Source organism: Pseudorca crassidens, chromosome 15 (genome assembly GCF_039906515.1).
Source record: "Pseudorca crassidens isolate mPseCra1 chromosome 15, mPseCra1.hap1, whole genome shotgun sequence".
NCBI lineage: Eukaryota > Metazoa > Chordata > Mammalia > Artiodactyla > Delphinidae > Pseudorca > Pseudorca crassidens.
This window is the reverse complement of record NC_090310.1, coordinates 72893554-72919540: the sequence shown is the minus strand read 5'-3', so window position 1 is coordinate 72919540 and position 25987 is coordinate 72893554. Positions and strand designations below refer to the sequence as shown.

Below are 25987 nucleotides of genomic sequence, written 5' to 3'. Positions count from 1 at the left end.
TCCGGGAGGATCCCACATGCCGCGGAGCAACTAAGCCCGTGCACCACAACTACTGCGCCTGTGCTCTAGAGTCCACGAGGCACAACTACTGAGCCCACATGCCACAACTACTGAAGCCCATGAGCCTAGAGCCCGTGCTCCACAACAAAAGAAGCCACTGCAATGAGAAGCCTGCACACCACAACGAAGAGTAGGCCCCGCTCACAGCAACTACAGAAAGCCCGTGTGCAGCAATGAAGACCCAACGCAGCCAAAAGTAAATAAAAAAAAAAAGACGCCAGTCTTGCCAGCACCATGATGGCCACAGCATGTCCACGGGCCTGGGCATGGTCCAGGCAGAGAGATGCTCTGGGGTAGGGACCCCATCTTGCTTGTTCTTCTAAGCCTGCAAGAGTGGAATATAGTCCCTGGTCCACAGTGGGATGAACAGAAAAGGCTGGCTTAGCACTCCTCTGAAGAAACATCTTTTATGATTTAAGAGTGTTTCACAACTCAAACAGTAAGGGGAAAAAAAAAAAGAGACTTAAAACTAAACACATACAGGAAAATAGAGGTAGAATAAAAAGATAAGGCCAGTAGGAGTCTAAATTGGTACAACCAAGTCAGAAAACAACCTGACAGTTTCTAAACTAAGCATATACATACACCATGAGCGTACCTAAGTATCCTCTCTAGATGAATGAAAACATAATCCTCAAAAACACTTAGGCAAGAATTTTCACAGCCGCTCTATCCACAATAGCCAAAAACTAGAAATAGCCCAAATGCCCATCAACAAGGGAAACATACTATGGTCTATCCATACAATGGAATACTCTTCAGGAAGAAAAAATGAACAAATTACTGAATCATGCAACATTATGCTGAACAAAAGAAGCCAGATAGAAAAGAGCAGAGCTGTATGATTTCATCTGTAGGACATTCGAGAACAGGCAAAACGATCAAACAGAGAGACACTGGATGGGCGACTGCCTGGAGCCAGGAACGATGGACCACAAAGGGAACTTCCGGGGACAATCAAGGTGGTACTTATGTGAGTAATACACACTTATCAAAACTGCTGGAACTGTTCACTTTAAAAAGGTGCATTTGACTGTATATAAATTATACTTCATAAACTTGATTAAAGAATAAAATCAATTCAGAGCTTGCTATCGCAGACAAAATACAATGATTTTTTAAAAATGATAATGAAGAGGGGGTTTGCAGATTTGGCTAAACCTCCCAGCAGTTAATGGACAAGAAGCACAATTAAAGTCCACGATGCAGAACACACCAGCTTTCAAGAGACACAACAGCAACTGCTGGCCCCAAGGTCTGAGAGATGCATCCCTGTAAGAGTCCTCAATACTGAGAGTGTCCAGGAATGCTCTGAGAAGAATCATCAGGGAGAACCAGAGTGCCTATCTGCTTCTTTTTGTTGTTTTTTGGCCGCACCATGCAGCCTGTGGGATCCTAGTTCCCCCGACCAGTGATTGAACCCGGGCCCCCAGCACTGGAAGCACCGAGTCCTAAAGCTGGACCGCTAGGGAATTCCCCCATCTGCTTCTTTCATCAGCTCCTCCTCTTCATCATACTGGTCGGGGCATCAGGCAGACACAACCCAGGCTCTGTTCCTGGTCCAGCCTCCCAGCTGCCATCACCTCCACCCCCGCAGTTGCCCCTCGGTGTCACTCACCTCCTCGTGGGTCCATTTAACCTTGCACTTGCTGTCTCGCTGCTCCGGCACATCTGAATCTGTGTCCTGGTAGTGCAGCTCATCCAGCTCCTCACTGCCGGGAAAGCAAGCCAAAGGTCAAGGACATGTGTCTCTCCACCTGCTGCTACATGATGGACGGACAGTGTGGACTGTGGCCATGACCTCTTTACTCTTTCATTTTCAGTTAACACTCTAATGATTTCAAAAGCTACAAGAAAAAAGAAGTTAAGATTTCACCAAGGACTTCCCTGGTGGCGCAGTAGATAAGAATCCACCTGCCAACGCAGGGGACACGGGTTCGAGCCCTGGTCCGGGAAGATCCCACATGCTGAGGAGCAACTAAGCCCGTGCTCCACAACTACTAGAGCCTGCGCTCTAGAGCAGACAAGCCACAACTACTGAACCCGCATGTCACAAATGCTTAAGGCTGTTCACCTAGAGCCGGAGCTCCACAACAAGAGAAGCCACCGCAAGGAGAAGCCCGCACACAGCAACAAAGAGTATCCGCCACTTGCCGCAAGTAGAGAAAGCCCGTGTGCAGCAATGAAGACCCATCACAGCCAAAAATAAATAAATAAATTTATTAAAGAGAAAAGATTTCACCAAGAATATTATATTCAACACCAGACACCTATTTCAAATTTTCTTTTAAATAACAAAACTTTTTCAACTTGCACGGGTATTTTAAGGATTAAAGCTGATGATGTATGTGGGCTTCCCTGGTGGCGCAGTGGCTGAGGATCCACCTGCCAATGGAGAGGACACGGGTTCGAGCCCTGGTCCGGGAAGATCCCACATGCCGCAGAGCAACTAAGCCGCTGCGCCACAACTACTAAGCCTGTGCTCTAGAGCCCGCGAGCCACAACTACTGAACCCACGTGCTACAACTACTGAAGCCAGCGTGCCTAGAGCCCGTGCTCCGCAACAAGAGAAGCCACCACAATGAGAAGCCCGCGCAACACAACCAAGAGTAGCTCCCGCTCACTGCAATTAGAGAAAGCCATATGCAGCAACAAAGACCCAACACAGCCCAAAAAAAAAAAAAAAAAAGCTGACGATGTATGTAATCATCAAGCACCAGGATTTTAAGAAATATTGTTCGAGAAAACCATTTAAAATACATTATCTCAGTAACTATGTCCATTTTTGCATACCCCTTCTCAATCCTTGCCTACACATAGGTCTAGTTTATGGAGCTAAAAATCAGAGTACAAGCAGCTTTGAATTCTGGACGCTTTTATTTTCTAACAGGTAATTTTCCAAGTTACTCCAAAATCTTCCTATTTATCAGGTTTAATAGTTACAAAAATGGAGATCATGCTATCCACCCCCAGGCATGTCCGGGGCTCACAAGAGCACCCTTCCAACTCCATTAGGTCACCTCTGTCAGGGACATTCCGAAGTCAGGCATTTTTAAGTGGGGAAAAAAGCCTAGACGTCTCCAAACAAGCAAGGCAAGCACAGGCCTCTCCAAAAGAGGAAGAGGACTTCCTTCTGTGGCGACGCTCCTTTCCCCTTCTCAGCATCTTCCTAATCACACCCACACTCCCCAGAGCACATTGGAAATCCTCCCGTCTCATAACATAAGCCCTTAGGCTGCAACTGCCTGTCTCCTTGACAACGTGGACAGAGGTCGGCTCCACCTCATTTCTGTAGGGCCTTTGGGGGGTAGCAACAAAATGCCTTAAGAAATGTTTGCTCTGGGAATGGCTGGACATAGGAATGAATAAACATGCAAAATTGCTGCCTCTTAGTCGATGAGAAATGCTAATACAAGTAAACTTTTTAGAATCAGGAAAGGGACAGACGAATTTCTAAACCCGGCAATACACCAGTCATAGGAGGAGCTGGAATTCAGCCTTGTCTTGTCATTCCCAAACCAATTCATGGGGTCCTCCACTATCACAAAGTAGGAGGCAAAAGAACTCTACAAGATGCTAATAACAGAAGGAAGCTGGCTTTAACATCAACTGCCCCCCAGACTGTTTTGACAGACACTACCTTTGGTTCTCCAGCACCCAGCTTCTGACAGAAGCTCAGCAAATGTTCCTTCGAGGAAGAGACTGTTTCTGTGTGACACTCTCTGGTGCTCCAAAATACTCTATTTAATGGGGAGAGCAGCTCAGATGGCTGGGAGAGTTCTGTGAGGTAATATACTTCTAGCACCAACACGATGATGACTGTCTACTTCACATGCATTCTCATTATCCCCATTTAATAGATGTGAACATTTTGAGGCTCACAGGGTTATGCCACCTGCCAATTCCACTAAGCCAGGCTCTAACCAGCACCTTCCAGTCCTCATCTCGTAATCCCAGCTGGAAAAGCAGAGGCTAAGTCAGTAGTGGCAACCACATGGAGGTCCAACACACCCTTTCTATGCCCTTTCATGCGCTGGGCTCTGCTCCAGATAGGGTGAGTCAGAAGCTGAGCAGGAAGTAGGGCACTGGTGCAGAGGAGAGTTACAGCGGGTCGCCGAGAATCAAACTGAATGCTGTTCCAGGGTACAGAACTCATTCCTCACCTGGCTGGGGTGGGGGAGGTCCTCCACTGAGCCCCAGGGGAGAAGTAGCAGAGGACCTGGGGGTTGTCTGGGGCCTTGGTTGTTGCCTGGAGTTAACACTTCCTGAACCAGAAATTCAGGGCCTGACTAGTGCCTGCCCAGAACAACCCTTGGGAATTGGAGCTGCCCTGAGAAATTGTGGCCTGAGGAAGACACACCCTGAGCCTGAACACTGCCCAGGGATCAGGTGCTTCCTTGCTGAAAGGAATTCTAGGGAAAGCCAGCAACGATTGCTTCTCAGGTCTATATGCTGGGCCTGAGAAGGCAAACACCATCTGAAGTGGGGTTTGAAGTTATCTGGGCTGCATGAATCCAGGGAGGGAACAGGGCAGAATCCCATTGTCCTCCGTGACTCCCTGCCTGGTTGAAAAGCCCAGAGCTCAGGCACCGGGTGCACAGGTCTAAGACACGGACCTGGAGCCCACAGACCTGGTTCTTGGCTTGACTCTGCTACTCATTCTCTGGCGAGTTAAGTAAGATGGAGACCGCAGTTCCTGCCTCCACCCCAGGGGCTGCTGGCACAGAGCGGTCTCGATACACATCAGTCTCTCTTCCCCTCGCCTTCAACCTCAGCTGCCCCAAACCCCTCATGTGGAACAGGAAGACAGGTCTCCGAAACGAAAACGAGCTGGGGTCCGCAACCCAGGTGGTGGGGGACCAAAAAGTCAACACCCCCGCCCCTGCATCCTTCCTAGGTCGAGGGAGCTTGGGGTTCTGTGTTTCCCCGAATGTTAAGAAATGGCCACCGGCAAATCTGAACCCCAAAAGGCTTGAACGACAACAGTCTCTCAGGCTTTGGCCGCCCGCTCGCCGTGACTTGGAAAATCACTTTCCTTCTCCAGGGGTCGCCTCCCTCACCGGTAAAGCCCCTTCCAGCTGACACCGCCGTCCCACCCCCACCCCGCAATTAGGCGGGAGACAAAATGACATCATGCAGGGCTTGGCCCGGGTCCCAGGAGACCCGCCCGCCCCAGCTCCGAGGCCCAGGGAGCCGAGCGAGGGGCCCCCGTGAGACCCCGGCTTCGCGCGCACCCCCCGCGTCTCCCCGCGTCGGGCGACACAGGACACTGCGTTTCCTGAGGACCCCACCCCCGCCCGGCTCAGAAGGGCACGGCGAGGGTGGGGGCAGAGGTCGGGGTTGGGGGGGAGGTCGGGGAGGGGGAGGGGCCCTTAGCCTCCCGGCTCCTCTCACCCGCGTGTCCGCCGAGACATCCCCCCGGCCCGGGCCGCGCCGCGCTCGCCCGCCCGCCGGCTGAGCCCGGAGCGGGAGCCGGGCCGGGGTCAGGGTTTGGGCTTCTCCGGCCGCTCCGGGCCCCGGGGCCGCGCTGCGAAGCGTCAGCGTGGCCGCAGGTCCCGCCGCTGCTCGCAGGGGCTGCGGTAGCCGCCGGCGCGCACAGAAGCACTTTTCTATCTCCCGCCAAGCGCGTCGGCGCCGCCCGGGCCTGGCGCGCGGGCGGGCTGGCGTGCGCGGGGCGGGGCCAGCGGGCGGGGCGTGCTCGGGGGGCGGGGCCGGAGAGCCGAAGAACACCGCACCTGCGCAGAGCCCTGAAGCCCCAGGGCAGGGAGAGGGCGTGGGTGTGGCTCCGAACAAGCAGCCAGGTGACTGAGGCCTGGCTCGAGCCAAGACTGATCGGGGCGGCCCTGGAGGAAAGACTGAAGAAAGGGAGTGAGCCGCAAGGATGGGAGAGTCAGGCCGGGGAAACCACCTGTGCAAAAGGGGCAGCTCTAGTCCAAGCTGCTCCTGCGTCCCTACAGCCCCACCTCAAAGCGGCCCCCTCACCCCCACCTAGACCGGGTCTGTGCCTCGAAACCATCTCCCTGCTTCCTTTCCAGCCTCGAATTCAATGGCTCCAGCTCCTCAGCTTGACTGCTGGCGGCCAAAAGTGAGCCTCCTAGAATGCAAACCTGATCTGGACTCTCCAGAACTTAAAATCTAGGTCCTCTACCTCAGGGTAAAATACTCTGTAATCAGGTGTTTATAGGATTCTGCCAGATCACCGCCCCACCCCCCAACCCACCGCCCCCAGCCAAAGAAAACTCGCAGCCTCCTGGCCTTTACTCGGGCCCAGTACACTTCCCACCCCTCCCACCCGAATAGTTCCTGTTTATCCTTAAGAGTCCATGGCCCACAACCTGCTTGTTGACTCGTGCGTCTCCCCATTTGAACTATGGGATTGCTAAGGTCCAAGTGGCCCCTCAATTCACAGCAGTATCCCCAGGGCCCAGAATTCAACTGTTGCACTGAATTCAGTTTACCACATGCTTAAACTCCTAGAGGCTTAGCAAGGATTTTCCATTTTAAGTTGCCATTTACCAAGTACCTCCCGAGTGTCACCCCACATCCAAGACAGGTGCTGAAAGGGGGGGTAAATGAATTATGAGACAGGAGCCTGGGGAGATGGGCTTAAACCTCAACCTCTTAGCCCCTGCTTATGCCTCAGACCCCTCTTCCAGAAACTTCTGGCCACCTGGGGACAGTCCAGCCCACTGCTGCAAACTTCACTTACCACAACAGAAGGAACACTGACATCGTATTATACTTGCTAGAAGCTTCCACATCAATTAATTCAGGGCTTCCCCCACCCACTTCCCTCCTAAAGTAATTCATGTGGAGATGTCCATCCCCTCTTCATTGCTAGGGCATAATATTTAAGAGTGTAGGCTCTGAAGCCGGACTTCCTAGGGTTTGATTCCCAGCTCCATCATTTACTAGTTACGTGATCATAGGCAAATAACTTCTCTGTGCCTCAGTTTTCTCATCTATAAAAATGAGTTATCAAAGACTTAGATTGCTTTTACTATGTGCCAGCCACTGTTCTGTATGCTTTATACATTTTAATTCATTTAATCCTCACAGCAACCCTATGAGGTAGTATTAGTATTCTCTTCTTTTGGCAGATGGGGACACTGAGACACAGGCCTCCCCCCAGGTCACACTGCTAGTAAATGGCAAAGAAGGGATTTAAGCCTGGGCTGTCTAGTTCCAGAGTATATGCTATTAATCACTACACTGGTACCTACTTTGTGGGATGGTTTTAGGATTAAATAAACTTATATATGTAAACCACTGAGAATAATCTCTGGTACATAATAAGCACTATATTACTTTTTGTTGTTATTATAACTCTTCAGTTGCTCTCATGCTTGCCCTTTGAGGTCTAGGAAGCTGCTTTGCACACAGCACACACTCTCACATGGATTATTAGTCCCATTTCAGGAGAGAGACAGGACCTACCAGCTCAGGCAAGGTATTTGCCCAAGGCAAGAGACAGGGAGCGGCTGTCTCCAGTTGCTAGCCAGCTGACCAATACACTTATCGACTGAAAAAGAATGCACAACCTAGAAGTTGAGAATTATGTTTTATTCAGCAGTATTACTGAGGACTTAAGCCTGGGATATAGCATCTCAGATAGCTGAGGGACTGTTCCGAAGAGGTAAGGGAGGAGCCAGGATATATAGTAGTTTTTGCAGTAACAAAAACAAAAAAACCCCAAGTAGTCAGAACATCAAAAGTTTACTGCTAATTAAAGAAAACCAGACATCTTAAGTTAATGAATTTAGCACTCTTCTATGTGTGGGAAGATGCAGGAGTCTGAGCTTATTGAAATTACTTGTTTGATACGCACCTTAACTATCTAGGGCCAGTATCCTATTTTTCTCCATCTTGAATCCCCTCAGGGCACACCATCAGGGGTGGCTGCAGTGGCTGCTGGCTTGATGGCCACAACATCCTTTGTTTACTGAAGTGGCAGGTGATATTCTTTGTCCATATCAGAGTCTAAGAAGCCTGGAGTCAGTGCTGCGAGTCAGAGAGCAGGGAGGTCACCCTGGTACCAGATGGAATCTGGTTATCTGCACAAGTGTGTCTTCTCCAGTTACCATCATGCCAACAGATACCCCTGGAGAGAAGACTCCAAGTGTCCTGGGTGCAGCCACAGCTGGGAGTGGTCCCTGGGCTCAGGACTGATAACATATAGACTGCACTCTACCAGGAACCTTTTCCTGCACATACCCTCCTTGGACAGGGAGGCTTCAGTCATTTGGTCATTCCACAGTTTGCCCCACCCCAGGTTCCAGACGCAGGGCCTGCCCCTGTCTTGGGAAGGCAGCATCAAATCTATTAAATGCTCAGGATGCAGCATAAGCCTGGACACAAAACAAACACGGATTGATCACAAATAAATGATAAGTAGGATCATATGTCCCTCTGCCTGGCGTCTTCCCCTCCACTTACTGAGCACCTCCCTTTTCACCCTTGTCCTCCCACCACCGTACTTCCTCTGCCCGTAATTTTACTTGCTCTCTCAAGAGCAGACAGCCCCACATTCACATTTCAGCTTCAGATGTTGACCATAATGTTTGGCTCCTGGCAGGTACTCACAGAAGGGGTGTTACACATTTTTCATTGAATGAATGAAATGTTAAAACTAACATTTGGGCTGGAGAGTTGTTAGGAAGGCACAGAACTGGGGGAACTTGGAATGCTAGAGTTTCGATTGTGCCTTACAGGGACCATCAAAAGAGATTTTGAAACAAAGGAATGTTTTTCAGATACTTCTGCCCAAGGAATTCCCTGGTGGTCCAGTGGTTAAGACTCTGTGCTCTCAATGCCGAGGGCTCAGGTTCAATCCCTGAAGGGAACTGAGATCCCACAAGACACACTGTGCGGCCGGAAAAAAAGAAAAACGTTTTTTAAAAAAAGATACTTCTGCCTCACCCCCAAGGGCATCAGTGTAGAGGACAGAGTCATGGCAGCAGGCAAGTGGCCAGAGGCATGAGAGGTCCAGAACCAGCAGTGGAAATGGGAAACTTTCAACAACAGGGTGGATCCCAATGCAGGGAAGCAATTCAATTAACTGATTCAAGAAATCAGACCTCAACAGAGAAATTTCCTCACCCACTTCTCAAAAGATTGAGATTTTAGGAATAACTATTTGCAAAGCACCTATATTTGAGTTCCAGCAAAGGACCTGCAAAACATTCAGGTCAGAAAATAATAGCTGGATTTTACTGGGGAAGACACCATGGGCCAGGCACCATACTAAGAGCTTTGCCTTCATTTTCCATTTAATGCTCATCACTATGAGAGGCAGGTGTCAAACAGTAAGCTCCTCATTCTAAAGATAAGGAAACTGAGGTACACAGGTGTTAAGTTGCCATGATCACACAGCTAGGGGGCAGGTGGCTTGAAGCAAAGCACCCATCCTTTGAAATGTAAATTGAGAGGACAGTTTGTGAAAATATGTCGAAATGATTGAGGCTGGGCTGCACCAGGAGCTAGTCATCAGGAGACAATCCAACATCCATACTCTCTAGAACCTCACCAGGTGATAGGAGAGACAATGGGTAAACAGAAAATTAGATCTATCAGGGCGAAGATAAAGGCAGGCGCTGTGGTTATCAACCAAAGGGGTCACTGAAGGCTCTTCAAAGCTGGGTGACTTAGGAATTTGCAAGGTGGCCAGAGCGAAAAGCCAGTGCATATCAAGGAGAGAAATATTAGGAAGTACTCAGACTGCCCAGAGTTGAAGTCACTTTTTTTTTTTTGACTTAAAAAAAAAATTTTTATTGGAGTATAGTTTCTGCTGTACAGCAAAGTGAATCAGTTATGCATATATCCACTCTTTTTAGATTTCCTTCCCATTTAGGTCACCACAGAGCACTGAGAAGAGTTGAGTTGAAGTCATTTTTGATTCTTCTCTCACATCATCTATCTGACCCATCTGCAAATCCTATTGGCTCTACCCTCAAACTCTACCTTCAAAATATATCTAGTGGCAAAGCACACGAAAAGATGCTCAATACTATTTCATTTGGGAATTGCAAATTTAAAACCGCAATGAGATTTACACACCTATTACAATCACTGACTAAAAAGACTAATCATGTCAAATGTTGAAGATGGGGAGTAATCAGACTTCTCCAATACTGCTGGTGGAATGTGAAAGTGTACAACCACTTTGGAAACAGCTCAGCAGTTTCTTAAAAACATATACACCTACCATATGACCCAGCCATATGGAGCCAAGAAAAATGAATGCACATGTTCACACAGAGCCTTTTACATACTTTTATTTGTAATAGCCCCTAACTGGAAACACCCCAAATGTCCATCAACAGGTAACTGGATAAACAAATTATAGATATAAAACAAATATATCCACTCTGACAATAAAAAGGAATTACTTATACAATGTGAATCTCAAAATAATTAGGCTGAAAGAAGACAAAGAGTACACACTTTGTGATTCCATTTACACACGACTCCAGAAATTGCAAACCAATCTAGTGACAGAACCAATCTAAAGTGACAGTGGTTGTAGAGAAGGGATGACAAAGGGACACGAGGACGTTTTGGGGAGTGATGGATATGTTCCATTTGCATGACTCTAGGGGTCCCTCTTCAATCACTGGGAGAAGTGTGGGGTCATTGACCACAGAACAGGGCAATCAACCCTGCGTGGGCTTGTCCAGACTCATGCCCGCCCCAGCTGTGTCCTCATTTATGCAATCGCAAAGGGTGAGAATTTGGTCTCTTAGAAACCTTCTGGGAATTCCCTGGCGGTCCAGTGGTTAGGACTCCGCACTGCCACTTCATGGGGGACGGGTTCCATCCCTGGTCAATCGGGGAACTAATGCAAATCTCTTGCATTCCTGATGAGGGGTATGAGACTCCAAGAGAAGAGCCAGGATCCTGGACTGCTTTAATACACACACCACGTCTAGCCCACACCTCTGACTTCTTATCCTGGGCCTTCTGGGGCATCAGCTTTCACAAACATTTAGTTCTTCCTTTTGTAACATGGCCACTTGCAGTTCAGCAATCAAGCTGGAAGGAGTCGCGGATTAAGGAGTTAGGGCACAAATTCAGGGAGGGAACGAACGACGGACACCAAGGCCTAGTCCAGAGGCGGGTGGAAACCACCTGCACGGCCCAGCCCGGCCAGGCCCCGCGGCCGCACTTGAAGGTAACATCACCCACCTCTGTGAAGATGGAGAGGGAAAATCAGGCCTTGGAGTCCACCTGGCAGTCTCTCGCCGCCCACAGTGAGCAGGGACAAGAGACGTGACCTGTTTCGAGGGGTCCAACTAGTGAATAAAGGCCGAAGATCCCAGGCCGTCTGACCGCGGGGCCCGCGCCTCCGCCCAGAGCCGGCCCACTTCCAGGCGCGCGCTCCGGCTCCGGCTCCGCGCGAGGCATCGCGGGAGGCGCACCGCCTGACGTCATTATAGGGCGCGAGCTTGGGGTTAGGTTGGATCCCGGCTGCTGGGCTGTGGAGCTCCCGCAGACTTTCCCCGCGACGCGGTCTCGCCCGGTGACCCCCGCCGGCCCCGCGCCCTCTGAGCCATACTCCCTGGGATCCTGATCGTGAGAGGACGGGTGAAAGGCCCGGGGGAGGAGAGGGAGCAGGGCAGGTACGTCGCCGGCCTCCGACACTATGGCGGTCACGGCCCGGAGCCCGGTTGACCCCCTTCAACCTCGAGCCGTCCCTGGCTCGCCGTGTGGCTCAGCAAGCCCTGCACAAGCCTCTGACACTGCAGGTTTCCTTCACGCTATTTGTCACCGTCAGCAACTCTTACGAGGTTAATTTCTCTCTCGCATTGTGAGCTGCAGGAGCGCAACCCTAGGATGAATCATTAGTGGGCTTCGTGTTAAAATTTGGTATAAGCAAGATTTATTACTCTTTTTAAAGTATATATTTCTTCCTGTCTCTTGAAGGCAGCGGAAGAAATTAATAACATTGGTTGCAGAAAGAGGAACTGAATGGCTAAAGAGGGTGAAATTCTTTCAACATCCTTCAGCCCCGTGCTTACGTATTACCTAAAATTTTTTAAATTTAAATTTCCTTACGGCATACGTAGCGCTCTAGGACCTTTTACGGGAGAGTTTGAAAACGTCTCACATATGATTTTATGAATAAGAAGTAACTTAGCAAAAGCCACACAATGGATCTATGATCTATCATAAGATACTTCAAGTTTTCCTCCGTGCTCTTGCGGGAGGAGAGACCCTTTGTCACCCATACATCTCTCTCATTATGTTATCACCTCTTCGTTTTTTGTTTTTTTTTTTGCGGCACGCGGGCCTCTCACTGTTGCGGCCTCTCCCGTTGCGGAGCACAGGCTCCGGGCGCGCAGGCTCAGCGGCCATGGCTCACGGGCCCAGCTGCTCCGCGGCATGTGGGATCTTCCTGGACCGGGGCACAAACCCGCGCCCCCTGCATCGGCAGGCGGACTCTCAACCACTGCGCCACCAGGGAAGCCCTTTTTTTTTTCTTTTAATATTTATTTACTTATTATTTATTTTTGGCTGTATAGGGTCTTAGTTGTGGCACACTGGCTCTTCGTTGCAGCCCGCAGGCTTCGTTCTAGTTGGGAAGTGCGGGTTTTCTCTCTCTAGTTGTGGCGTGCAGGCTCCAGAGAGCGTGGGCTCTGTAGTTTGTGGCACGCGGACTCTAGTTGAGGTGTGAGAGCTCAGTAGTTGTGGCCCGTGGGCTTAGTTGCCCTGTGGCATGTGGGATCTTAGTTCCCCAGGCCAGGGATCGAACTTGCGTCCCCTGCATTGCAAGGTGGATTCTCTACCACTGGGCCACCAGGGAAGTCCCTCCTCTTCATTTTTCTTTTAAATAAATAAATTTATTTATTTATTTATGGCTGTGTTGGGTCTTCATTGCTGAGCGCGGGCTTTCTCTAGTTGTGGTGAGTGGAGTCTTCTCATTGTCGTGGCTTCTCTTGTTGCGGAGCACCGGCTCTAGGTGCGCAGCCTTCAGTAGTTGTGGCACGTGGGCTCAGTAGTTGTGGCACACGGGATTAGTTGCTTCACGGCATGTGGGATCTTCCCGTGCCAGGGATCGAACCCGTGTCCCTTACATTGGCAGGAGGATTCTTAACCACTGCACCACCAGGGAAGCCCCCTCCTCTTCGTTTTGATACCAACATTTCTCTGATGAGAGATTTTTTGAGTTCAACAAAGTCTCCAACAATTTTTTTTTTTGCTGCTACCTGCTAGGACTGGTACTACCACTTTATTGTTGTTTTGTGTGTATGTGTTTTTTTTTAAAGAGTGAAGTTGAAACACTTGTTCGAGTCAGTTAACTTTTTCATCTCAAGTGGTTTATGTGCCAGAAAAAGTATGTGCACATAGGTGAACAGCATCTGGGATAAAGGGCTCATGTTTGAATTTAAAAACAGCCCTGCTCGTTATCTTAACCAATTGTTTAGACTTAACTTCACTAATACTGGACCAATCTGACATTATACATAGCATCACCTATGAAATATTCTTGCCAAAAATGTTTAATTCAAAGCTAGCCTTTTATGTCTAACTTCCAGTATGCAGGAAATAAAGGAGATAAAGGGACAAGTTAATCAGATAAATCTATAATGTGGGACACCTAATTTAGTCTCTTCAAAAAGGCAATGTCATTTAAAAAAAAAAAAGGAAAGAAAAAGGAACCAAAGAAAGGGGTAGGGAGACTGTGTATTGGATTTAAAGAAACTAAAGAGACAAATCCAATATGTGAAACTTGACTGGATCCTGGCTTGAAAAAACATCTATAAAACATTTTGGGGACAGTTGGGAGACATCTGAATAAATATTAAATATTAGGTATGATAATGGTGTGTTGTAGTTATACAATGATGTATATTAAGGGGTAAAGTATTATAATGTCTGAAGTTTAATTTCAGATGTTCAGTAAGAAAAATTATACACACATCAAGTATACATGGCAATATGTTAACTTTTGAAAGTAGGTGGTGGGTACTGGTGTTTATTGTACTATTCTTACCACTTTTCTGTATGGTTCAAGTTTTTCATAAGAAGTTGGGGAAAAACATACATCCTTGCCACAGTCACCCATAGACGAAGGGGAAAAGGCAGCTGACGCATGGCAGGACAGGCCTTGCTTCCTCCGAGGAACCTTCTCGAGTCAGTAGTGTGGGGGGAGAAGCTCCAGGTTAGCAGGCAGGCAGTGCTCCTCTGGACCTAGGTTTCCCTAGTCCTCTGTGTCCCAGTTGGAAAGGGAAGTTGGATTAGATTCAGATCCAAAAAGTTCCTTCTAAAATTGTAGGTATGGGACTTCTCTGGTGGCGCAGTGGTTAAGAATCCGCCTGCCAATGAAGCGGACACGGATTTGAGCCCTGGTCCAGGAAGATGCTACATGCCGCAGAGCAACTAAGCCTGCGAGCCACAATTACTGAGCCCTTGTGCCACTACTGAAACCCGTGCACCTAGAGCCCATGCTTTGCAACAAGAGAAACCACTGCAATGAGAAGCCCGCGCACCACAATAAAGAGCAGCCCTCGCTCGCTGCAACTAAAAGCCCACACGCAGCAATGAAGACCCAACGCAGCCAAAAATAAATAAATAAAATAAGTAAATTTATAAAAAGATAAAAAATAAAATTGTAGGTATGAACACGTAGATACAAAGAACAGAGTAGTGGTTACCAGAGGGGAAGAGGCAGGGGGGAGGGCAAAATGGATAAAAGGGATCAACTGTGGCGACAGATGGAAACTAAATTTATGGTGGTGAGCACACTGTAGGAAACAGAGGAGTAGAAATGTACACATGAAACACAGAATGTTATACACCAGTGTTACCTCAATAACAAAACTATTATCTACTGCTGCATAACAGTTTACTCCAAATTAATGGCTTAAAACTGCCATTTTATTATGTTCATAGATTCTGTGGGTCAGGAATTCAGGAAGGTCAGAGCAGAGACAGCTTGTCTCGGCTCCATGATGTCTGGGAACTCAACTAGGACAACTCAACAGACTAGGGGTGACTTCATGTTTGGAGTCCTCTTCATTCACGTGTTTAGCAGGTGATGCTCGTACAGGTTGGGACCTCTGGCTGTTGGCCAGAACATCTATACGTGGCATATCCACGTAGCCTATCCAGGTGGCCACAGACTTGTATGGAGGCTCCGAGTGCCCCAAGTGAACCAGGCAGAAGCTGTATAGCCTTTTATGACCTAGCCTCAGAAGTCACAGTGTCAGTAACATAGTGCCAGATTGAGAGGGAGGGAACAGAGATCTCACCTCTCAATGGCAGGAGAACCAAAACCACAGCGTAAGAGAAGAGCACATGGGATGGGAGGTAATTGTTGAGCACATTTTTGGAACGTATTCCAAATACATTTCCATGACACTCCCTGCTGTTCCAGAGCTGCTTGTTCTCAGCTGGCCCCCAGGTCTGCCCTTTGAGCAAAGTGGCCTCCCCCATCCCTAACACTGTGTTCTGGCTTGGCTACTCTGAATAAGCCCTGCACTAGGGCTTCAGTGTCAGAGAATGGAAGCCTGCAGAGCCTTAACATGAAAAAATCATTTGAAATTCAGGATGTGACTTGAGCCTTTCTCCCCAAGGTTTTAAATTTCCAAAAATGTATAAAATAGATAACTAATGAGAACCTACTATATAGCACAGGGAACTCTACTGAATGCTCTGTGGTGACCCAAATGGGAAGGAAATCTAAAAAAGAGGAGATATATGTATACGTATAACTATTCACTTGGCTGTACAGCAGAAACTAACACAACACTGTAAAGCAACTAGACTCCAATACAAATTTCAAAAAATGAACTTCCAAAAATGTTAATTCCTCGACAGACTATTTTCCTGGCTTCAATTATCCAACTCCATGTGAACAACTCAGGTCTTGAGACTGGACACCTTTCCTAAGCCTTAGTTAGGTATTTCTAGCTATTTACTGGTTATTACCACTTGCACGTATTGCCACTGTCTCAGCTGGCTCCTATGCTCTGCAACAGCTCACACCTCAGAATCCCCGTCTTCCAAAAACTCCACCACTGTCCCAGGCAGTCAGGCTCAAAATCTTGCCAACCTGACCTCTAACGCCCAGACCAAATCTATTTCAGAATGCCACCTTTCCTACAACAGCATCTTAAATCCGCACTCTTGTTACTTCCTCTTGGAGTTATATGACACTCCCCCTAAGGGCCTTCCTTCCAAAGTTCTATCTTTACAGAACCCACCAGCTAAGCTATTCCCATTGCACCATACCCCTTACACACTGGCAGTGGTTTTGCAATCTTCTATCTGGCTTTCAGGCTTTCCCCAAAGCTGGTTCCCAGTGTCTCCAGTACATTTGCACAAATGCTGTGCATTTCCACATCAACTGCTCCATTCAAGCAGGTACAGTCTCTCCCATTGTCCTTGGGACAGATGATCACATTTTGCCCTGCATTATAACCTAAAACGATGATAGAACTGAGTGGCAGGAGCTCAGAGGAGAGGGACAAAGTGTGGGTGAAGGCAACAGCCTCCAAATGGTTGTGCCTGTGTGCAGCTGGGAGATGAAGGAGTGAGTAAGCTATGTAAAGAAGATACCTATCAACTATTTTACCTTTTTCATTAGGTACAGTGGGGCAAACAGACTGTGGGTTAAGTTTGTTTTCTATCCTTTTGAGCTAGTCCAAAAGCTGTACAGTATTCATAAGCTTGAGAGTTATTCATGCTTCTGATAAAAGAGACTCAAATCTAGAACTGGAGTCGAAAGAAAAGACTTCAATGAAAGACTGATGCATAAATTATAAAAATACAGATTCAAACAGGTTTAATTTAAAAAATGGAACATACCTTACAGAAGTTAGAAATGTTATCCCTCTCTGGGCACTATAGAAGATGCACAGACCTTCCACAGCTCATAGAAGAAAGACTGTATAGACAATTTTGATAAAGAATTGAGGGACAATTCAAAAAGTTTATAAAGAGAGAATCTGGAGGCAGAAAAATCCTTGAAGAGGCTTGGTCCTCAGAAATTGTTCTGGAATGCCGTTTCACTTGTATCAATATCATGTTCCTGGATGAGGGAATAAGACAGAGAATTTTAGAATTTCAGTTCGAAACCTAAAATGTGAACTCTTTGTTGTTTTGGACTTTGATTAGAGATTCTAAATCATCACTGATTGGGACACATAGCTAATCTCTGGGCTTTAAGGCTAAATCCAGCCCGAGGATTAAGTTTTCACGACCAGGACAGGGCTTTGACCACAGCCCACCACCCACCATGATGAATGGGGAGCAAATACATTTGAAGGTACTGATGCAGACACCACACCAGACTTCTTACCTTGGCCTTAGGGGCCTGACCCTGCCTTGCCACCAAGGTAAGTACTGCTGGGAATCTACCTGGCCCCCATCCCACATTTCAGTGCTGAGCAAGTATACCAATACCTTGCCTCTGAGTTGCTTTCCTGGTACTGATCTCAGAGCACTCTAATTGCTCAGATGTTCCTGTCTCGCTCACTGCACGTAGCTCAGGCAGACAGCAACGACAGCATTCACCGCCACAGCCCTGACATCTAGCAGCAGGCCGGCACATACGAGGCATATATTATAGTATGAGTACACAGCAGAGCCAGCTCCCGCCAGTAGTGGCTCAGATCCTAATCAGTCTTTCTGTTCAGCATCTAAAATCGAGTGTGTGTGTGTGTGTATGAAAGATGGACATTCTCTTTATACTGTTTTATAGTCCTTTCCCCCCACCCCATTCACTGTATCATGAATGTCTTCCTAAGTCCTTAAACATCCTTCTAAACATTCTTAATCTTATGGATGCACCCTAGGTACTTGTTCCCTACAGATGAAAGTTTTTCTTCAATTAAAACAGTGCTTCACTGAGCATCCTGACTGGTAAATCTGCACACATTCAGAATATGTATATATATTTTGGCCACGCCACATGGCATGCAGGATCTTAGTTCCCCGCCCAGGGATTGAATCTGTGCCCCCTGCAGTGGAAGTGTGGAGTCTTAACCACTGGACCACCAGGGAAATCCCAGGATTATATTATTAAGACAAATTCTAAGCATTAGAATTGCTGGGTCAAAGGCATATATATATATATATATATATATATATATATTTAGGGCTTCTGAACGATATTATAAAAAATATCTCCATAAAAGTGGAACCAGCTTATTCTCTCATCAGTAGTATATAAATGAATGCCCATTTACCAACCTTGGTTGGACATTTAATTTTAGAAATCCTGTCCAGGGATACGCAAGATGAAGGCCAGGCATAATTTTTAAGTTCTTGGTCCTCAGCCCTGGGCGAGATGATTTCTAACATAAGGTGCTGACCTCACGTCCTGCTGCTCCATCCTTGGTTCAGTTATCTCCAGCCACACAGGCATTACCGCTGTCCCTCAAACAAGCCAGGCAGAGCCCAGCCTTAGGGACTCTGCACAGGTCTTCTCTCTGCCTGTGACACTTGTCCCCCAGCTATCTCCATGGCCAACTCCCTCAACACCTTCAAGTCTTTGCTCCCATGTCAGCTTTGTAGTGTGGCCTATCCTGACCACCCTATTTAATTTAATATCACCACATTCAGCACACTGATCCCTCTGACCCTGCTCTACTTTTTAATAGTGCTTATCATCTCCTAGCATCCTATGTGATTTACTTATATATTACGTTTATTGTTTACTGTCTCCTCCAGCTAGATATATGTCCCAGAAGTGCAGGGAACGTCACCTGTTTTGTTCACCTAGTAGCTAGTGAAATGCCCGCAGAATGAATGGCGTGGAACACGAGAAGTCCAGTTTATGGATCATATCACCACTGGAAGGACTCCCACTTGAGTGGGCCTTCTGGGTTCTGTACCTGGTTCAATTTCTTGAATTCCACCACTTGGAAGAAGATGTGCTCGAGGATATGTTTGGCATCTTGCTGGTCCTTTGGTAGTTTATTGGTGACTCCAAGGATGTCACCACACTTCCTGATGTAGAATTCCAGGTCTTCTTCAGTACCTAAGCACAGCTGGGGCAGTTAGGTTCACCCGTGACTCTGCCCTTCCCCAAGTACAGACTTACTGTGGTTTGGGTATCCCTGTCAGGTTCCTACATCTCTCAAGATCACTCACCTCTCCCTTGGGTAATGTGACCAAAGGACTTAAACAGTGACAAACTGTAGAGATCTCTGATGTGCTGTTTTTGTAAATTAGGACAAAAGTGTGACACTCCTAATTAGAATAAAGCTAGCCAGGTTCTGGCTCGCTATCACCAGATCTGGCATTCCTACGTTACAAAGAACAGGACCCACCAGCGGGGAATCAAAGTACCATTCTCTGATTGCCGCAAGGATCATTATGTGAAGGACATATGCGTATTTTATTTATATTATTTATTTTAAAAAAATTTCTTGGCCGCACCACGCAGCTTGCAGGATCTCAGTTCCCTGACCAGGGATCAAACCCGCGCCCCAAGCAATGGAAGCGTGGAGTCTTAACCACTGTATTGCCAGGGAAGTCCCAGGGGTATTTTAAATAGCATTTACTATAGCAATATTATAGGAAAGGAAATAAAAGAAACAAAAAATCATCCATAATTCTCTGTGTAACCATCCCCAGTCCTGTATCAAGGATGGACAGCCATTACTGCCCTACTTACACTATACTGTAATTTCTTTTCTTCCCCTCTGATTTGCATTTTTAAAGTTATGATAGAAGTGTTCTCTCACTCTAGCTCTACCCCCACCAATACTTCCTAGGGTAATTACTGCCATGTATGTCTACATGTCTACATATGTGTAAAAACAGGGGATCAAACTATAATAGTTCTGTAAGTTGCTGTCATCAGTTAACAATGTAACATGGACATTCCAGTCAAAGCTTATGCTCCACATCTTTCTTTTAACAGATGTATAATATTCCACTTTGTCTCATTTTTTTTTAAACCAATTCTCCTACTGATAGACTATTAGACTGTTGTTGTCTATTTTTTGAATGCTACAATTAATATCTCTATATCTTTTCTGTTATGCATTTCTACTAGGATTTCTGCAGGATAAACCGCTAGAAACAGAAACGCATGGTCAAAGGGTCTGATCCTTCACAGGTCTATTATTCCCACTGGACTAATTACTAGGTCTTGCTAATTTCTGATTGCCTAGCACCTACCACAATGCCTGGCATGGAACAGAGATGCAGTAAAGGTGTCTGACATTGAACTATTTTCATTTTTGCACATTCCTTTCTGGTCTTCGAGCACATATAGATGTTCACATAGTTGGGATCCTACTCTAAGTGCAGTTTTATATCTTGCTTTCTTCATTTAGGAATCTCAGTGTCACCCCCTGGCCTTTGTAAGCCTCTTTTATAATGACTACATATTGTCCCACTGATTGAATGTGGTGCAATTTACTACCATTTCCCTGTGAGTGAACACTAAGGCTATTCCCAACTGTATTTTATTTTTTAATAAGTAATGTCGTAGTCATCTGTGTACCTTCATTTATCTCCCTAGGTTAGACTCCCAGGAGTGGGGTCACTGCCTCAATTTTCTGTCTCCGAATCCATGTGTGCAGGCCCACCTGCTGTGCTGGAGGAAGGGCATGTCAGGAGGAGCACGGGGCTGAGAGTCGGGAACATCACTCACCCTGCAGCTGTGCAGCCCGGAGCCTCATTTCCTCACCCACGGGTCAGGGTGGGCACACTTGAATCTCTCTAGAATCCCTTCCAATTTGAAGTCTCTGTAATTCTCTTGGCCCTGACTGAATTTTTTTATTCAGCGGCTCCTGTGACCAATGGCCTAGGTTTGCTAAGAGGCAGCCAGAGTCAGAATTCATCCTGGAGTCACCCAACAGGTCAGAACTAAAGACACACAGGAATTAAAGCTGAGACCCTGGCCTCTGCCTGGCACCATGTTCTAGCTCACTGAGCTAACTGACCCCTAGGGAAACAAGCCACATCATTCACATGAAATAAACAAAAACTGTGCTTTTATACTTCCATTCACATTCTGTTCTCCCTAAACAAACTCTAAGCTTTCTTTCACGGCAAATCTCAGAAATTCACAATTTATAAAACTCACAAAAGAAAACAAACAAGAATTTGACCACACTCACACTTATTGGTGATCTGAGCAAGCCGGGCCTTCTCAGAGGAGAACGTCTCATCTAAGTCAAACAGCTCCAGCGGAGGGGGTGATAATTCCCTGAAGCTAGGAGGGAAAACCTAAAAGGCAATAAAGTCTTTCATGAAAGAGCGCATCCAAAGCCATAACTGACGGTGATGAGATGTAAGGAAAATGAGACGAAGAACCGCCCAGCGCCCATCACCTCCTTCCGCCCTAACCCATGAGGCCACGGCAAGCAATACGGCGGCCCAGTGCAAGCAACCCAGTAGAACCAGCTCCAAGCACGCCGCCAAACTCGCCAAGCTGATGTACCAGCGCCCTTGCATGTACCAACTCATGCAAGGACACACAGCTTGGGGCTTATCTGGCTTATTTGCATTTTGTGCAAATTTGTGTTGAACACTTGATTGCATGAGTCGTTTCTCATCTGATGATGAGTTCTTCAGGGACAGAAATTGGGGAAACAGATGTAGATTAATGTAGAAAGTGCTGAACTTATAGCCAGAATTTGCAGGTATGAGGCAGTGGTGTGCTGATAAATGTTGAGCTATCACTCAAAACAAGAGGCCTCATCTGTAGCATTTGTCATTTCCTGTTTTGTAAACACTTCCACTGTGGCCGATTTTCAGGTTACCAAGGTGAAGCCAACTGGCTCATAACCTTCCAGAATGTGGTGGGATAAGACAATTTTGAAGGCAAGTGGAGCTCACGCTGGACTGGAATGTTGAAAAATAACCTATAGACACATGACTGTCCCCTGGGCTCTTAGAACTGTGCTGTGAATCTGAGTGCCTGTTGCCTGGAGAGCTCAAAGCTTTCTAGCACAAAGCTCTTCCTCCTTTTCAGCCAGGTGTTCTCATACATGCCCTTCAACCCCACAAGACAGGAAACGTTTAACAGCCAGAGAGGTCCACACCCGTGATTCCTCAGTTGGGAACTACACCAAATGGAAGTCCCTGTAGAATACTAACAGGTTTAGTCTCTATGCATGTTTTGAGCCAGAGAAACATGACCCCATGAGGAAGCCAGCCCCACAGGAGGCCAGCTGGTGAGGGAGGGGCAAACAGCAGGGCTCCGCGGCAGGATGCCCCACACACACCCACTGACCGCTGGCTGAAGGGCTGGCAGCGGCGTTTCAAACTGAGGTTGGATGAGCTGGAGAGGTTCATGTTTCACGTTTAGCTGTTCATGAGCCCTGTGTTAAGAAGAAGATAAAAAAGCAGGAATCAAGATGAGACACTGATGCAAAGCATGTCTAACTGATCTCACGGTGCTCGTCTCCAACGATCAGGAGGCTCAGCACTTTGGCAAAAAAAATAAAAATCACACAAAATGTATTGTTACACGTAATGTAATGATCCTTTCAGGAATCTTCTCTACTGCAACAGACGGCATGACTTTATTGAGAACTGAAAGGGAAAGTTCATTCAAGTTTCCTATCGGGCTTCTCCTAAATAGGCTTTTAATTTTTACCCACTGGACACCGTGAATCCTGTAACTCACTGTGTTTCCTTATTTGTTTTCACCATCAAGAGACACGAGTCAAATCTGAAGTCTGCTTCTGGCGACTGAACAGATCCACAGGATATGCACTTCTGTGTGCTCATTCACTCCACAAACATCTACTGAACACCTACTGTGTACCAGGCAGTTTTATCTGCCAGGAGTACGGCAGCAGGGGAAAAAAGAGACCAAGGCAGGCCCTCATGGGACTGACATTCTAGCGGAAGAGAGACACACAATAAACAAAAGCCAAGATGCCAGGGATTAATAAGCATTAGGAAGAAAAGCAAATCTGGAGAGAGGGACAGAGACAGGGAAGGGGCAGGGAGTGGGGCTTTGCCAGAGCAGCCCTGAGTGAGGGGAGGGGCAGGTCAGGCAGTCTCCCTCAGAGGCGTCCCAGGCAGAGGCCAGAGCAAGAAGAGGGAACGGGGAGCGAGACATTTTCACGGAACAGCAGGGCAGCCAGAGCAGCTGTGGCGGAGTGAGAACGGCACGAAGGAGTTAATGGAGTCAAGGGCTGACCTTCCCCCACGGTAGTTTTTTTATTGCAGCTTCCCCTTTGCCTCCGTCCTCCCAAACCTTAATTTGACCTTCTGCATCGGGGTATAGATTGTACTAGCTCTGTGACCTCCTCTGGGAATGAGGCAAATTAAAATATACTCACTCACCCAACTTAAATTGTGTGCTCAGTTGTGGCCTTTCAAAATTCATCTAAGCAAGCAAATGCCAAGGGGTGTGGACAAAGTTCATGACTGTTTCTCTGTAGGGGTGCTTTGAGAAAGGAGACAGGTCTATGACCGCAGAAAGATGGCTAGCTGAGCTTATGCCGTCACCACCTCCACTAGTCCAAGATGCTTGGGAGGCGTCTATCCTAGCAATGAGCAGATGATCCCCACGGAGAGAAGAGAAATAACTTTTCTTGAGCATCTACCACATGCCACGTGCTGTGCCTGACCCTGTGGGAGGCACTTATTTAATGTAATCCTCAAAACAGCCCTGGACAGTGGGTGTAATCTCTTACAGAAGAGGAAACAGAGGTATAGAGTTGAAGTAGCTCCCCAAGGTCATGTGCTTAGGAAGCAACAAAGGCAAGGTCAGAACTCAGACCTGGCTAATCCCTGCCAACCAGAAGCCCCGCGACTCAGTCTACCCAGATGGCAGAATTAGAGGCAGTTCTAAGCTAAAGGTTCTAGTACCCACACATAAAGAACCCTGATGCCAAGTCCTGGCCTTGGTCATTCTAGCCATGACATTCTGTTTTCTGTCCCTAGGTAGAGCTGACTGTGCTGAAGCCCTGTGTAAATAATAAAATAAATTCCACTAAGTCTTCCCTTTCTCCACTCGGCTCACCACCTGCCCAAATCATCCTCCTACTAGTAGCCAACATGTACTTGATGGGGGTGGGGAATGGGTGGAGAAGCTAATCTTAAAAGCAAGCAAAACCTAATTCAGAAAGATGATCAATATGGGAAAAGGGCAAGAATAAATGCCACTGCTACACACAAATCTGTGAAATGGGGCTGCTCTATATTCCAGAATACTCTGGCCTGACCTCTGGTGGTGCATTTTCACCACCCATGTCTCACTCTGCATCCCACCATGAACTCTGAGGGCAGGGACTGCCACACTGTTTGTCTCTACCTCACACCCCACAGGCATCAATAAAGACCGGCTGGACAAATGAAGTCACTTCAGAGCAATACCCTACAGCTGACATAAATATTTAATGACGAATGCAATTTTTATTCAAAAAGAGAAACTGCATTCAAAAGTTGTTACATGCGAATAAAAATACCTAAGAGCTCCATACAGAAACTGTAAACCAGTAACTCCTGCCCTTTGCTGTGGTATGAAAGACAAATACAATTAAAGGAGCCGTCCAAGCCTCTGAAACATCCACCACCTGACTCTGCCGACACTAAAACAGCAGACAGTTCCAATCAGTCCCTCATTCAACGCTGAAGAATGGTCGTGATGGCCTGGCCCACCTGCATCAGGAGAGAAGCAAGTCAAAACGGCAGAAGCCGGTCGGACTGGAAGCAGCCAGCGGAGCAGCCTGATGGAACCTTTGTTATCCTAAGAAAAGCCCTGAGTTAGAAGGAGAACATCAGAGCTCAAAACCAAAGTGCAAATGAAGAGCCAAATGTGCAGGCAGGACTTACAACCTGGCTGCCACCCGCAGGCCGCAGGTGGTGAGGGGGTGACAGAGATGCCCCGGCAGCTCTGGGGGTGTCAGTGTTGTCCTCTTTTTCAGAGACTCTCTAACTTCCTACAGTAATAAATCTCCAGATAATTTCTTCCCAGGTTCAGGGTTAGGAGCGGCTGGATGCAAATTCAGGTGCCACCAAAACCTAGCCGCGTGACCTTAAGCAACTCGCTTACTTTTTCTGTGCCTCAGTGTCCTCATACGTAAAACAGGGATAATAACTGTATTGTGATTAGTACATGATAAAGCAACGTACATAAAAAAATTAACATGGTACTTGTTAGGAGTCAAGGCTAAATGCAGTTCAAATGGCAACTAGGAATGAACTTCCTTGCCTGGACATACCCTGCCTTTGCTCAGAAAGCAACCTCCCTGCAGAATGTTCTCTCCCAACACCCCAAACCATCTCCTGAAATCCTCTCACCCCTTAAAGTGCGCCATCCATCAGAGGGCCAAGCAGACACAAGTCACCCAGAAATGTTTTTTGAAATCCTCAATGCCTGGCTAAAACGGCCCCTCTTTCTTAAAGCCTTCCCTGCTCACCCCAGTCAGAATCGAATTCTCTTTCCTCATTATGCCATGGCCTCCAGTTTTACATTTCACGTTTAGCATTAGATTAACCTTGCATCACAGCTTTTGTCTGTCTCCTCCATAAAACCATACACTTTAGGTACAGTGCTCAGCACAGTCAGAGCTCTATGAGTGCTTGATGACCCTGAACATAAGTACAGGGCCAGGACGTTAGACAATCATCTGTAGCTGTGCCTTCAGCCTTTGGTTTATCCAGATGTAGATCCTGTGCCAGGCCAGAGATGCTCAAAAGTGTTAGGCCCTGCCCCTGTTGTTAGGGATGCAGAACACCACCAACAAAGCCGGCATGAAACAGAGTCAAGGACTGGCCTGAAAGACACTCAGGCCTGGCTTGAGATCCCTGCTCCCACCGTGGGAGAATCCTTTCCCTCTCTAAACCTCAGTTTCCTCAGCTGGAAGTGAGGCAGGTAACTCAGAGGACCACTGAAAGTATTAAATGAAGGGACAGTGTGGAGTGCTTACAGGGTGACTGCCCACCTCGGTTTACTGAGGGGGGTCTCTGGGACGTGGGACTCCCTGTGCTCAGATCAGGAATG

At 47.3% G+C, this 25987-nt stretch overlaps 2 protein-coding genes and 1 long non-coding RNA gene across 7 annotated transcripts in view; 1 reads left to right on the top strand and 2 right to left on the bottom strand.

Annotated features, from left to right (window-relative positions):
* Positions 1-5674, bottom strand: part of MYBL2 (MYB proto-oncogene like 2) — a 28194-nt gene extending 22520 nt beyond the window's left edge. The window contains exons 1-2 of the mRNA XM_067708189.1: positions 5455-5674; positions 1679-1772 (exon numbers count right to left, since the gene is read on the bottom strand). Of these exons, the coding sequence (XP_067564290.1) occupies positions 1679-1772; positions 5455-5474 (114 nt within the window). The 5' untranslated portion in view covers positions 5475-5674. The remainder of the gene's footprint in view (positions 1-1678; positions 1773-5454) is intronic.
* Positions 5675-11491: 5817 nt separating this feature from the next.
* On the top strand, positions 11492-21020 carry LOC137207860 (uncharacterized). 2 transcript variants are annotated; one of them, XR_010935337.1, is made up of 2 exons: positions 11492-11678; positions 20540-21020. It is a non-coding gene; the product is annotated as an uncharacterized lncRNA (long non-coding RNA). The 2 variants fall into 2 exon arrangements; XR_010935336.1 differs by lacking the exon at positions 11492-11678 and adding an exon at positions 11685-11846.
* Positions 16821-25987, bottom strand: part of IFT52 (intraflagellar transport 52) — a 32941-nt gene continuing 23774 nt past the window's right edge. For 3 of the 4 annotated variants that reach the window (XM_067708193.1, XM_067708191.1, XM_067708194.1), the window contains 4 exons: positions 22259-22346; positions 21141-21249; positions 18900-19045; positions 16821-17092 (listed from right to left, as the gene is read on the bottom strand). In XM_067708193.1, coding sequence (XP_067564294.1) covers positions 17045-17092; positions 18900-19045; positions 21141-21249; positions 22259-22346 — 391 coding nt within the window. In that variant the 3' untranslated portion in view covers positions 16821-17044. The remainder of the gene's footprint in view (positions 17093-18899; positions 19046-21140; positions 21250-22258; positions 22347-25987) is intronic. The other variant, XM_067708192.1, reaches the window with a different exon arrangement.